Genomic DNA, 15,671 nt, shown 5'->3' on the forward strand with positions numbered 1-15,671 from the left:
GTCAGCTTCGGTGCTGGAATTTGGTGAAAAGCCTTTGCGCCAATGGACTGAAGGAACCTGTGGATACTTGCTAAGCTCTTCTTCTTCTTCTCTCGAACCCGTTAAATCTCCTTTTGGAGCCCTCAAATGCTTTTCTTCTCCTTGGCAAACGACTCAATGATGATATCCTTGCTTTCCTGAGACAAACATTGTGCTGTCTGTTCGGGCCGGCTGTCCATCTCGCAATCGAAGGGATCATGGTTCCAATTGCGTTTGACGAAGTCCTCACCTGTTCAGGTACTTGGCAACCCAGGATCGGGATATGGTTCCCGGCATCTGATCCCTGGCGACTCGGAACGCGATAGCCATGATGCGGCATATCCACCTTTTCTTCTCGGAATCACCCGACCACGACATCACGTCACAAAATCTGCAACAGAACAAGAAAGGCTCATTAGATCATTATGAAATTTGGTATTTGAGATGTCAAATGAATGATCCTTCCCGCTATATGCCCGCCATTGTACAGTGGCGACCCAGTAGAACTGGGCAGGGGGGGGGGGCAAGGTGTTGGGACACTCTGTTGGGACAACAGGCAAACACATGTGTTTGTGTTTGTGGCTGTGTGCATGTGTGCGTTGAGGGAAATAGTTGGGGATTATTTTGATGACACAATAGTTTGTGAAAGAGGGAAAACTTGGTCTGAGGGATTTGTTTTTATTCTGGCGTGGTGTATCTTACATTTCTTATCATGGAGGCATTGATTTAGTTTGTCTATACTTGTGAAGTGAAGCAGAAGAAAACATCAAAATATACCATTAAAATAATCAAATTGGAGGGTGCTCCAAGTCATTGTTGGGCCACTGATATGAATGAAATTAATTAGTGTCACCCTGAAAGGGTTGCCAGACTATTGTCATGCCTGTATCTATCTATCTGTCTGTCTGTCAGTCTGTGTACCTGTGTGTCCCCATGTGTATGTATTTTCCCTTAAAAAAAAAAAAAAAAATCTCCAATGGCTTGTCTGGTCAATGCAAAACTTTAAACATAGGACTCCCCATGGAAAATATTTATTGATAACACTGATGTCATAGGTCACATGGTATGGCAGCCATATTGGATAGCAGGGAAAAAAATTAGACGTCTTCTCTGAAACCGCTCAATGAAAAAAATTGAAACTTGGCAAATATCAACAACTCACCATGAGTATATAGGGTGATAATGATGACGTCATCAGTGAAATTCCAGATATAATTGGTTGAATCGAAATCCTTATCTGAAAAATCTGATGTACGCCCCGATGTGAGTGAATAATTAAATTTATGATGTCATTGGGCATGTAGTTGGGCAACCCTCTTGGAATGAATGAAAACTTAAATCTTCTTCTCTGAAACTGTCGGTGATGTTGTGTAGCAGCCATATTGGATCGAAGTAAGAAAAAAAAAAACATTTCCTTTAACCCCCCCCCCCACACCCCCCCCCCCCACACACCCCCTTCTGAAACTGTTGAACTGATAGATGCGAAATCTTAAATCACTGTGCCCGATCAAAGCAAGGTTGTGTCAAAGCATGGCAGCTTGGGCCCCAGCTCTTTCATGAGCCTCGATTCAGTATTAAAAAAAACCCAAAAAAAAACACAACTACTCAGTTATATAGCGCACTTCTAGTTGTTTTTGGGATCGATAGGTCGAACATCAAAGTCATAGTCTTCGCAAATGTGAAAAACACATTTGTAACCATAACTTTTGAACGGCTAATCAAAGAAACTTCAAAACTGGTAGCAAAATGTTCGTCAAATTATCTTTTCGAAGTGTGCTCTCAGATTTGATGTACTATATCTAGTTATGTCAAAGACCTTGGGCAAGCACAGCCGATGGCCTATGGAAGGTAAGAGGGTGGAGAGGGAGGCTGGGCGATGTAATTTGCCAGAGCATTCTGGGGCACCATCTTGAGAAACTCATTTCTCTCTGTAGTCAGTGTGACAACTAAGAAGTAATCTCCCCTTCCAACCATTCCTTCCCCACCCCCTTCCAAAGAGACACCAACCCAGCCAACCTCAATCCTCTAAATTGAGTGTCAATGAAGAAGTGACGCATCCCGTTTTTTAATCATTGGTGTAATTTGGCTAGACCCCTAGGGTCAAGACCAGACTGTCATCCTACCAGACTCTGAGCAGATGATCTTGCACGATGCCACTAAGCCTGGTATTCTGGTAATCAATAATTAATCTTAACAATCTTAAGTCTTGCTTTTGGATTAAAACTTTCAAAAGAAAAATGATTTGCAAGCACTGTTAATTAATGTACTGACTGAATAAATGCAGATAACTATTCGTTTTACGTTGACTGATCATAAGGGCCCCCAGTGGGGAAAGAAAAAAAAAAAAAATTTGCCTCGCATGATTCAGCTCGGCCTGAACTCTGTAAAGAGACATTGCACATTATGAAATAGCTGGTAGAGACAATACATTGTACATCATATACATCGTAGAGACGTTAAGAATAATATTGTCAAGCACTGAGATATTTGCTGCTATAAATTATTGCCAAGGTTCATGAGCCGTTTCAGAATGCATCTATTTTATTTATTACTTGCGAAAATCGAAAATTTTTCCAAGTACTGTGTATTGGTTGGTCTTGTGCGTTATGCTGTCAGTCGCCTACAGGTCACAATTTTCAACCGATCTTCCCGAAACTTCACCAAATGGTAGAGTTGGTCATAAGCAAGAAGCCTGCTGCTTTTGGGGTTAAAAGGTCAATAGATCAACATAGGCCAAAGGTCACCAACTTTGTCAAATTTCTAAAATCCTCAATTTTCATCCGATTGACTTGAAATTTTAAGAGGATTTGCATACCAGGTCACTGAATTCAACCACCAATTATTTTTGAGGTCATCATAGCCCAACAACTTATTTTAGGGATTTTGCAAGTATCTGCAAATGGCATATTTGGCATATGCATGGCATATTTCTTGTTTATTTATTTGTTTGTTTTTGTTTTTGCTAATGCAGAGACCATATGTATATTGCTTTTCATGAGCATATTTGAATACTTTTTGTATGCCCAGACCATAATTTATGGCTAACAATAACATTGGATAATTTGCAGGCTGGAGATCCCCGATTGGATACAAAGCCTGGATACAAAGCTGATTGGTTTATTTGTTCTGTCTTTCCCTTACTTTGTTCCGACAGGTTCGGCGTATTGGAGCCCGAATGACAAGAAATTGTTTGAGCAATCATTGACTTCCCATGGAAAAGATTTCTTTATGGTTTGCAAAATGGTAGGGTTTTTCTTTTAATTGCCTATCCTTTTTGTTTTATTATTCTCATGATTATCCCTGGTGTTGGGCTAGCGGCTAGGGTGCCGGCTTAGGATCCAAGGATCCTGGGTTCGAATCCCGGTCGATCGCTGAATTAACGCCAGGGGGGTTGACTCAGCCTGTCATCCTTCCGAGGTCGGCTAATTGAGTACCAGTTCACTGGTAATTCCCTGTTTGTCGTTAAAGGTGGCAAAAAGGGTTGGCGTCAGGAAGGGCATCCGGCCGTAAAACATTGCTTCAAATAGGGGACCGAAAAACAACAACAACCACGGTTCCCGAAAAAGGCCAACCCCCGCTTTGCGGGGAAAAATGGCCTCTAAAGGTGGTTTTTAAAAATTTTATTCTCATGCTTTTTGTAAGAAAAAACAGGGAATATTGTAATCGGCTACGTCTGTCTGCCTGCCTGTCACACTATCTCCGAATAAACGGTTGTGCAGAAATTCATCAAACTTGGTACCGTAGTTATGATCACCACATGGAAAGTCGGTTCTAGAGCAGTATAATTTTTCGTCCCATCCCACTCCCACGCCCCTCCACCCCTTTCCCCCCTCCCTACGGTGGGGTTGGGTCAAATACCAAAAAATGCAATTACGGGCACGTTTTGAAATATTTTAAAATAAAACTTGGGATATGCAATCAATATTGGGGGATGCATTAAGTATGTAATGATTTTTGGGATTTGACCCCAGGGTCATGCCCCAGTTGGGTGGGTACTTACGGTCACAGGGGTCAAAACGTGAAATTTTTTAACTCAAAATTTTATATTGGGTCAATCCTGGTGGAACTTTTTGCCATCATTTAACCTTCCTTTAGGGGGGGAAGGGTGGGGATTTGCGGTGGCGCACCATCGACTTCGCTCTATTTAATTTTAATATTGTTATGAATTTGGGGTAGGGGGGAATATCTAGATCCAGGTAGATCTGCATAGGTAGGTGCTCTGATGATCGTGAGAGAAGAACCATCTCGATGTACAGCAAGTCAGGGACCTCTAGCCCGGATGTCGGATAAGTTGGATATTTGTCCCTGTTACGAGGGGGCGGGGCATGCTAATTAGTTCAGGGATTATGGGTAAAATTCCCTTGTATGTCATCCCCCCTGTCGCTATCCCGTTGTCCCTTTTGGCACCGCACCATAGACACCTAGCTAGGCCCTTATCTGCACACATTAATTAATTCCCCTCCTCCACAATAAGACTGACCGGAAGAATAAACCTCAATCGGCCGTGCAGTACGCCACCATGGTGATGAAACATCGTGCCAGGCAGGCTGAGGCCACGCCCACCTTGCAACGGATTGGTCGAGGGAGGGTGGTGACGTCAGATCACGAGCAACAAAACAACTGGCTCGCCGGCATTTTGTTCTTCTCGCTTTTGGCTTCGTTCCTGTCGGACCTACCTTCTCGCTTTTGGCTTCGTTCCTGCCGGACCTCCCTTCTCGCTTTTGGCTTCGTTCTTTCCGGACCTCCCTTCTCGCTTTTGGCTTCATTCCTGCCGGACCTCCCTCCTCGCATTGGCTTCGTTCCTGCCCGGACCTCCCTTCTGCTTTGCCTTTCGTTCCCGGTTGGACCTTCCTTTTGCGAATGACCTGTTGGAGCAACATTGGAGCGACATTGATTCTCCCCCCTGGCTTTCACAAAGCGAGCAAGGCTTGCGACTGGAGCGGGCGAGACCAGGGTGAGCGAGTGGCTCGGTGGCCTAGCAGCACGAGAACGGGGGCATCGAGGCCTACTTCCCGCCAAGCACAGAGCCGCGTCGGACGACGGCGCTCGAGGCTGGCGAGTCCTGACTCACCACGGACAGAGCTAAGTCCCCACGAACGAAGACAACATTTTATTTGCTTCATTCCCATTTGTTTGTATTCAAAGTGTGTATGTAAGAGCGCTCATTAGGGGGTTTAGTTATTACCGGCGCATTATTTTCCTGTGCCGTTATGTATTGTAAATAAATCCTTGTATTATTTTCCCAACCAACTTTAATCCCGTTTTCGTTTGTGAGTTCTTTTCGAAGGGTGAAGACATCGTCGGACCGTCAGGTACGCCGGCATTCTCCCCCGAACCCCACCCTTCTCGTGTATCAAACCGCCATCAATTGGATTGCATAAACGCCTCATTAAGCTCGATATTCCCATCTGCGATCCCCTGGGATTAACCAAGGGGCAATCGCACGACAATATGTTTCACTTGAAGCAGATTCCTACTGCTGCTTTACCTCTCGCTTCCCCTGGTTTGTGACCAAACCTAATTCCCTTATTGAGACCACCCCGCCTTTTATTCTGGTGCTCAACATCACAGCTCCCCTCCTCTAACGTCATTTAAACTTTACGTGAACACTCACCTTTCCCTTGGATGCAACATTTTGAGCCTTTCGAGGTTCTTGCAGCATATGCAGCAGTGGATTCAACTTAAACTCTTCCATGTATTGGTGGTCCTAATGAGCCACACTTCCCTCGAATGTATTGTGCACATTTCACGTTGTGCTCCTGAGCTAAGTATCTGTCTGGTGCGCAGATGAAGACTAAAACAATGGCGCAGTGCATTGAGTATTACTACACATGGAAGGCCATGATCAGGTGCAGCCGACATCGTACGAGGCAAGGAATTGCTGGAAACGACGGCATGGTGAGGGCGATACACATCTGCACGTTCAGACAGACTAGGCTTGTGCCCATTAACTAATTTCTGCTGAGTTTTTCTTTTTCATTTATTTCCTTTATCTTATTGCTTTATGTTAACGATTATTCCTTCATGCTCTCTACCTATTTATTTTCTATACCTCCTCTATTCTCTGGGCTTGCACGAACTATTCGCCACACTCGTGAAAACAAAAATACTTTGCAGTGAGTAGGTCTTTACTCAATTTCACCATGGTGGTGAAAATGAAAATATAAATCGAATTGAAATTCCAGCTGCCTGAAAATTCCATTTAATGCAAAAGGATTTCTATAAAAGTTTGATTTAATCTAACTACATGGTACAACACTGCATGCAATCATCAAACAAGTGTCTGATTTGCTGGCTCGGTAGTAGAGATGAGTCAATCACGTGGTGCTTTGCATGTCTTGCTTCTTTTTTTTTTCATTCGTTTGACCGCACACTAGAAGATTCAACTAGATCTAGCCCAACAACAAAAGCGGAGGCATTACAAGAAGGTCAACAACTGGCAAAGAAGACGAAAATATAACTGAGTGATTGAACACTGTGTAGGTTGCTTGGTTGATGGAGTTTTCTTGGCCGGAATTCAACAAAAAAACAAAAAATAAATCTGCTTCTTCAAGTTGTGTGACGAGGCAAAACAAAATAATCTTTTCACCACCGGCAAATATGCTGTCAAACCTATAAAAGGGACAACACTACAAAGGATTTGAAGTCTTCATTCCATAGATAGATTTTATCACCGACCATGGGAAGAAAAGTAAAGCTGCCTTTTTTAGGTGTCTGCTCTTCGTTGGAGCTCATGCAAGCTGACGTTTTTGAGCTGTTTGCCCTTCATCAGAGCTCTTGCAAGCTCGTATATCGGGCATGTGCCTTTTGTCAGAACCCGAGCAAGCTCACATATCAAGCCTTAAGCCTCCATCAGATCTCTTGCACGCTGAGTTACCGGGTATTGATTATTTGTCAAGGTTCTTGCAAGCTGATATATTAGGCATTTGCCTTTTGTCGGAACCCGTGCGAGCTCACATATCGGGCCTTAAGCCTACATCATATCGCTTGCATGCTGAGGTACCGGGCATTGATTATTTGTCAAAACTCTTGCAAGCTGTACTATTTGGATTTGCCTTGTGTCGAAACTCTTGCAAGCTGTCCTATTGAGCCTTAACCCTACATCAGAAATCTTGCACGCTGTACTGGCCATTGATTATTTGTCAAAACTCTTGCAAGCCGACCTATCGGGCCTTAACCCTACATCAGTAATCGTGCATGCTGAGGTACTGGGCATTTGTCATTCATCGGAGCTCTTGCAAGCTGAAGTATCGGACCTTAGCCCCTTGTCGGAGCTCTTGTAAACGGACATTTGGGCATTAGGGTTACCTTTGATGATCTGCCACAAAATAATGCCGAAACTTTAAACAAAACAGCTTTCCTTGCACATTTGGAAAAATATCACGTTAATCTCATTTATAGATTGTTACTTTCAGCTTTCCTTTTGCTCTTCTTCCACTTTAGTCATATCTTATCATGTTGAAGGTGAATACTGTACCTCCATCACATTGACTTTGAAGGGAGCTGCTAAAGCATACAAGTGTATTGCAGTTTTCACATGGTTTTAACTTTTTTATTTCTTTGGATTGCCTGCTCTCCTTGATTCAAAAATTTGTCCCCACTTGCCCTCGACAATCGTGACTATACTCCAACCCCATGTAGGATTATGGAGAGACAGCTGCCGCCCAGCACTCACCTTCTCAATGTTGATGTGCTCGTTTTGACTCGGGTTGACTGAAAACATTTTTGCAAAGCTTTTGTCAAATGTGTATTGTTTGGACGCCAGAGAGCCCAACCTCGTTCTGAAATTTTAAATCGAAGATTTATTTATCCTTTTCCTCCAAGATCTTGTTACACCTCTTAAATCTGTCTTTGAGATCTCCTCCTTGTTCTTTTTGGTGCAAAATGTACTCGATGGGTGAGACCAAACCTAAACCTTACATTTCCACACTTGTGTTACCAACAACACATAACAACAGGCATTTTAAGGCTATTTTCCCTGCTAGAGCGGGGGTTAGCCTTGCGGTCCCCATGACGATCTTCTCCATTTTGCCCTATTTTCTGCATCTCTCCTTGTTAACCCCCTTGCCCGCATTTCTTCTTTCACCACCTTTAGCCAAGTCTTTCTCGTTCTTCCCCGTTCTCTACTTCCTTCTTCATTCATTTCCATCACTCTTCTCAACCAGTCACTTTCATCCTTCCTCAACACATGACCAAATCATCTCAACCTGTTCCTCTTCACAGCATCAATCACAGGCTCTATTCCCATCATCTTTCGCAATTCATCATTTGTCTTCCTCTCTCTCTCTCAACGATACTCCACACATCCACCGAACCATTCGCATTTCCACCCTTTCCAGTCTACGTTGCTGCTCTACGTTCATTACCCATGTCTTGCTCCCATAAATCATAAATTGTGTTACCGATGTTACCAAAATGTTAAAACCTGGTGTTACCATACAATTCCTCCCTGTTCTCACTCTGCTCACCGATGTGTACTGCTACTTGAATATTATGAATCTTCTACCCGAGTATGTTGCAAACTTTCCCGACATCCAATGCTTCACTTCTGGGTTGACTCCAGGAGGTATCAGCACTCGGGCTATCAAATCTAACTCTTCCAGAATTGTATAAATCTTTTATTCAAAATTCCTTTGTGGGCCACATTCCATCTGCATGGAATGCAGCAAACATCACCCTTGTCTTAAAGTAGGGTCCAAAGACAGATCCACTCTTACATCTTCGGTTCTCCAACTGTTGTTGCAGTCTCCTATGGTATAAGTGAAATGATTCTGGTCAGAATACTTGGAAGGAGATCCAAACTGATGTGCCCCAGGAGGGGAAACAACTGCTTTGGATGAGTTTTGTGTTGTGACCTTTGAAACTGCATTTCTCCGTTTCTCCATTATGTTACTTTTAAACCCTCCATTTTTGGGCGGTGTATAGGTAACGAAACGCTGTCAACTAAGCGCAACTCTGCATCACCGGCAGAGCCACACTCCCAGCAATGATGCAACCAGCAGCCACAGGCTGCACACTATATATGAATGACTGTGCATCCTGCTCTCCTTTCCCAAACCCTTTGCATCCCTCCTGTCAAGAGAGAAGCTGTGTTCAATGCATCGTTGTGATTGCTCCTTTTTTTTAAAGGGTCTCCATTGAACCTCTCGCATCTCTCACCCAGACCTACAGATATTTTCACCAGCATGCTAAGTTTCACTGCTTTGTATCGCTTTTTCTTCCTCTGTTCATCCATGCCCTTTCTTATCTTGCTTGTTGTTTATCAACCGATTGTTTACCTGACTCATTTTTGCTTTCCATTTGTCATGGTTTTACCGGCTTCCAAAAACAATGCACATTGACTGCTCTTATTGGGTTTTTTTGTTTGTTTTTCTTCAACGAATAATCTCTTCCATGACCATCTTCTCTCTGTTTACTTTTGCTTAAAAGAGAGAGTCGGTTCGTTCATCACCTTTGTCCCGATCTGTTGTACTCTTAATGACCCACAAACCCTTTTTCCTCCATGATACTCCCTCTCGTATTGTGAAATACTCGTCCATTTTTTAAATCAATATGTTACCCTCTGGCACACTCCTCTGGCCTCTGGCACACTGTTGAGACTCCCCTCCACCACATTGTCAACCAGCTGCCAACCAGCTGCCTTTTAACTTTTTCATGAGCCTCGACCTTTGTATTTGAGGGGGAGGAGGGGGAGGGGAATGGAGTGCAGGGTATTTCACTGATGCCATCCACATATCATGGAATGAAAAACTGACAATTTTAAAACACCTGCTTCCTCCCTCTTCCCACCTTCCACCTACCTACCTTCCCTCACCTTCCCCCCTTCTACTTCCTCTTGCTGTATCTATTTTGCCATGACTTTTTTAGATGTTATAGAGATTACAGGTAGTATTCAGAGAGCAAAGCTTTGCTTGGGTGCACAACTTGTCAATGCTTTGGTCTTTTACCATCTCTCATTTGACCTTTGCACCTCTTGGCCTTTTCCAACATGCACTAATCCCAAGCCTCAAGAAGACACGATAATTCATCTATTAACTCACTATGCAGTTAACCTCCATTCAAAATTTCTGCTCACCTTATTTTGCAGAATCTTCCCGTATCTATCCAATCCTACACCTTTTCACGTCTTCATAGTGGCAGCTTGCTGTCATCTCATGTCTCTCCCATTTCCCCCCTCTCCCCTCCACCTACCCCACACCTCCACTCTTGCTAACCTTTTTCATCATTCTACTATTATCACTTGATGAATCTTTCACCCATTGTCTTTTCTTGATGAGCCTCTAGAAAAGTCAAACATAAACCTCTGTGCCATTTTAGACTACAATTTATTACTTTGAGCATTCCTAGTCCAGTAACCAAATATTTCAATCCTTCAGCCCTGCTTGGAATGACTTGCAGCTGAAAGCGTAGCTTTAGATGAAAGAGTGAGACAAGAGTTGAACAGCATTGAATAGAGGATGCAATTTAACACCTATCCGTTTCAGGTTGTGGTATTTTGTGCATCTGGAGGTATACCACATTAGCCTGGATACAAAGCTAATGACTGCACACACTATCCAATTTGATTTTGGAAAATTTTTGTGCTGTACATTTCTGTATGAACTTGTCCTCTTTATCACAGGGCTTGGGCGAAAAGTATGATGATGATGATGATGATGATGATGATGAAGAGGATGCGTTAATCAGAAGAGATGGGAGGAGGTCAGCGTCATTTGGGCCCATGTCTGATGACGAGGATAGAGGTCACAGCCGAGAATCGCCTCCAGAACTGGAGCTCCAGCTTGCAACATTTGTTTGCAACTTCCCGCAGTGTGGAATCGTAAGATGCCACTTCCCATATTTGTTGCTTCCTGATAGTGAAAAACTGAGGATTACTCGATCCGATCGTTATTAAATTTTTCATTTTACATCCTAGTATCATTTCACATCCAATTTCTGAGGAGGCAGTCCACATGTCTAGTCCACAATTGGCTGAAATTCATGTGATGCCGCATGTTTCACAGGCAATTATGGACCCACAAAACACCAATTGTTTTTTGGTTTTTTTTCGAATAAGGATTCAGAGTGAATAAATTGGTGATCAGATCCAAGTAATTCTCAGTTTTATATTTTTGAAATTGCGTTTTGTTTCATTCTAAATACTCTTACTTCTGATACTTTGATTACTATACTGTTACTTGGGATAGTTCAATTACTTTAAGTTACTTTGGAATACCTGTCTAGTAATATTTAATTACTCAAATGTAATGTTCAAGTAACGATGTACGTTAAAGGGACACTGATTTATCAATCGTTGATCTTTGATAACTCGAGGGCGTAACTGGACTAAATGTTCTACGGCTATGGAGTAATTTGTTGTCCAATATTCTAAAGTACGTACTCCTCTTCAATGATTGCATCTACAGATAATGACATATGTGGCTAAAACTGGAAAAATAAGAACGTGATCATCTTGGGCCATCATTATGTTATGCACGTTAAAACCCTTTCATTGTCATGAACAAAATTAAGTATGAGTGGCATCCTCAAGGCTCTGTGAATGACCCTCACAATTGCACCAAGACATGCGATTGTTTTTTGTTTTTTTCAATTTCCACTAGAATATAAGACCCGTCGCTTCGCTGACGGAAATACCAATCTTTGCTGTGATGGCTAATCAATGGGGGAAGAAAAAGAAAAGGAAAGCATCCCGCATGAGATCAGCGATGACCTCGACAGCCGTCCGTTCAGGCAGCCCACAGTCTTTGCCGAGCTGCCGTAGGGCCTGTACATATTGCTTCAGGGACTCCATAGTCTCCTGTCGTCGGGTGGTGAGAAAATGCCGGGCATATATCGGACTCCTCCGTTTCGCATAGAGAGCGTGCAAAGTTGTTATTGCCGTCTCATATGTCTCACAATGAGTGAAATAATCATAGACCGAGTTCGACACATTACAGTGGAGAATGGTCAGCTTTTGCGCGTCCGTGAGGTCGGGAACAGTCGCCATATTGTGTCCGAGAGCCCGTTCCCAGTATGTCCATTGGCTGGCAGCATCGCTGGCATGAGGATCACCGTTGAATCTCTCCAGCTTAATCAGCTTCTCCATGGCTCGTAATGTCGAGATGTAGTTCAATAAATTGTTGGAAATCAATACTCGAACCTCTTTCAAGTAATGAGGTTTTATTGAACTATATCTCCACTCATCCTACAACACAAAATAATGCGCAATCATTAGCACTACAAAGGAAGCGATCAAAACAAACATCTCCTCCAAGCCCCCCCGCAAGCAAGCAATTAGGTACCTGTTAATCCCGATAGTCTCTTGGCACTAGGGTAACAGAATGCCACGAGATCGAGCGCCGGACTTATATAAGCTCCAAGGTCGGCCCTCCGACGGAACCTTCTCTTCAAGCTTGAGAAATTAAATCATATTTTACCACATTTATTTTAAAATCTTATCCGAAAAATATTCCAAATATTCCTGTCCCCCAAATATTCCGACAGGTCGCACAAGATCTGCCAGCAACCCTCTTCTGGTGAAATTGCCAAAATCAAGACTCTCTGCTCACCTTCACTCTTTCATTCCTCTTTACTTCTGCCTCTGGAACAATCTCCCTCACTCTTCAATCCCACTCCTCCCTCCAGGTCTTTAAAACAGCTGTTCACCACCATCTTTTATCTTCCCCCATCCAAAACCTTGATCTTGTCTATCTTGATCTTGTCCCCGTTAAATCACCGTGATCTTGATCTTGATCTTGTCCCCGTTAAATCACCCCAGATCCACTTTTTTGAAATACCAACTTCTTTCCTGGAAGTGCTAGCAGTATCCATGTGTTTTATACCTCTCCTACCAACCCCCCCCCCCCCCCCTTCCCATGCCCGCTCCCAAGCCCTCTCCCTTCCACAGATCACCCGATGTCCCTGTTCTCTGCTGTTGTTCTTGTGTGCTTCCCTCTCTCCCCATCTTGTCTCCCGCTCCCTTTATTGTATGTTTTGTGTGTCCGTTTTTTTTTTTTTGTGATTAATGTTAGCTCTTGCACGAGCCTCGATCTTGTATAAAAAAAAAAGAAAAAAAAAAAAAAAGAAGCTGTGGGGAAATAACTGTCAATCCCCACCGGGCTATTTTTAGGTCATATCATCTTGATTCTCAAAGAGATGAACTTATAAAATGGGTCGTGATGGCTGAATAGCTATTCGTCTGTCCATTAACTTTTTGCTATTTTTGCTTCTCCTCCCTCATCACCTGGCTGATTGTTCTGAAACTTGACACATCAATACAATGCAGTAGTCTGCACAATCGCGCAGGCCTCGATTTTTCAATTTTGGGATTTCGCTCCAAATTTGGCTAATTTAATTCAAAATCGTCTCAGAATAAACTGATCTCAGTACTCAGCGAAAATCGTCTCAGCGAAAACAATAAATAAACATTTATACACTCGAATTGGCTCTTGGCCTTTGGATGTCACACACACACACACACACACACACACACACACACACACACACACACACACACACACACACACACACACACGCACACACACATACATGGTATATTTATTTACCTATATATATATATATATATACAGACTTGGCATTTAATATGGAATTATTATTTTTTCTTGACTTGGGTTTGCTTTCTGAACTCTGTATATAAATCTGGTGAGTTTCTTTTACGCTTCGGTGATTTCTTTGTTAAAAGAACCATGTCACTGATTGTCTGTCGCAGCAAGAACTCAATAACAGGATTATATCACAGGTGGCGTGACAAAATGTACGGACAGGTACATTTGACGATTGGCGTCACAATCGGGTATATAAGGGTTGTTGCGTTCTGTATTAGTGGAAAACAACTGCTGCACGTCGACAAAAGTTATTGCCGCTTCCTCTGGAGATGGTCCGTCAACTCGACAATGCTGTTTGTCATTTAGTGGTGGCTTTACGAAATTCCGGCATGAAACAGCGTGCTATTGCTTGGCAGTATGGCATCACTCCAGGTCAGGTGTCAAATATCCTGAAACTAAATGCTCAGAGGGGTGTCACTACTCCAATACCGAGGCGAGGACGTCTCCGCAGAACCACAAGGAGGGATGATCGCCAGCTGCCCCAGTTAGTCCGCAATGGCCGTACCAAGTCAGCTAATCGGCTTAGGGCTGTGTGGCAGCAACTGACAAATGAGCCTGTATCCAGAAGGCTAGTCAACCAATGACTGGTTCAAGCAGGCTATCGTGCCAGGCGTCCCCTGAGAAAGCCGCGTCTGACCAGACAACACCGCCAGCGCCGATTGCAGTGGGCCAGAGAGTACCGTCAATGGCAGCCAGGACACTGGAATCACGTGATCTTCATTGACGAGTCTAGATTTCTGGTCTATCATCAAGATGGCCACGTCCGAGTGCGCAGACAAGTGCATGAAGCCTACAACGAAGATTGTATAGTGCCAAGAGTCCAAGCTGGAGGTGGTGGGGTGACCGTTTGGGCTGCTTTTCATGCAGGGGGCAAAACTGACCTGGTTGTTCTGAATGGAAACCTGAACCAGTTCAAGCACAGGGCCATTCTGGAAGAAACATTGCTTCCATTTGCTCGTGCAGCCTTTCGAGGAAACTTTGTTTTCCAAGATGATAATGCACGGCCTCATCGTGCTCGCATGATCCAACACTTTCTTGCTGACCGTGGTGTAGAGCATATGGAGTGGCCTGCCATGTCCCCGGATATGAATCCGATAGAGAACTTGTGGGCAGAATTAATGCGTCAAATCGACAACTTGGACCAGCAGCCTGCCTCTGTGTGTGAATTGCAGCAGGCTATTGTAACTGCATGGCAAGCGATTCCTGTCCAAACCTTGGCAAATCCCGTGAACAGCATGCCTCAACGTGTACGTGCTCTCCTGAATGCTCGTGGGGGTTACACGAAGTACTGAACTGTAATTTTACTGTCCGTAATCCCAGTCGTAATTTAACTTTTGTTTTTGTTAAAAAAAAATTTTTGGCTAATGTGCAAAATAAAGAGATACTTCTGGAAAACGCACAGAAGTTTAACACAGTACTGTCCGTGAATTGAGTTCAATATCAGTTTGCATCACTTTCAAGGATCAATTTATTTGCTTCGAAATGTCAAATGTGGTTTTTGTTTCTTTTAAAGGTCACATTAACAAAATCTAGAATAATTTCAACATAATTCCAATGAACTTTTGGTTCTAAGTCATCTTGAAAAGTAAGTTCACCCCCACAAAAAAAATATTCCATATTAAATGCCAAGTCTGTATATATATATATATATATATACAGATATATATTATATTATTATCTATATTATAATAGCCGTAGATGATTCTGTCTGTCTGTCTGTCTATCTGTCTGTTGGGTGTGTCCGGGGTGTGGCTTACTCGGTTTGCAGAGTAGCTCCACCCATAGCTCCACCCATTCTGGGAGAGGCTTCATATAATTATAAACAAATATCCACCATTTTATTAACTCGCATAGCTTTGAGGCCTGTTTTGTAGGCCCGTGGTGTCTTGCTCTCTCTCCCAGTCTTATTTCAAATCAAATTCGATATATCATTTCATTTTTCACAGTCGCTAACATAGGTTTAGACTCGGTTGAAAAAAAACGGGAAGAAAATCCGATGAAAGTTGCCCTTTATAGAACGAAATGAATTCTCAAACGCCTGTAACTTCA

At 43.1% G+C, this 15,671-nt stretch overlaps 1 protein-coding gene across 7 annotated transcripts in view; it reads left to right on the forward strand.

Moving 5' to 3' along the window:
* The window catches only part of LOC137438278 (transcriptional-regulating factor 1), a 127,997-nt gene that overhangs the window by 75,710 nt on the left and 36,616 nt on the right, over nt 1–15,671 (forward strand). For all 7 annotated transcript variants that reach the window (XM_068133435.2, XM_068133417.2, XM_078767044.1 and 4 more), the window contains 3 exons: nt 3,173–3,261; nt 5,806–5,916; nt 10,640–10,837. In XM_068133435.2, the coding sequence (XP_067989536.2) occupies nt 3,173–3,261; nt 5,806–5,916; nt 10,640–10,837 (398 nt within the window). The remainder of the gene's footprint in view (nt 1–3,172; nt 3,262–5,805; nt 5,917–10,639; nt 10,838–15,671) is intronic.

The sequence above is a fragment of the Myxine glutinosa genome, chromosome 1 (genome assembly GCF_964187855.1).
Source record: "Myxine glutinosa chromosome 1, kmMyxGlut1.1, whole genome shotgun sequence".
Lineage (NCBI taxonomy): Eukaryota > Metazoa > Chordata > Myxini > Myxiniformes > Myxinidae > Myxine > Myxine glutinosa.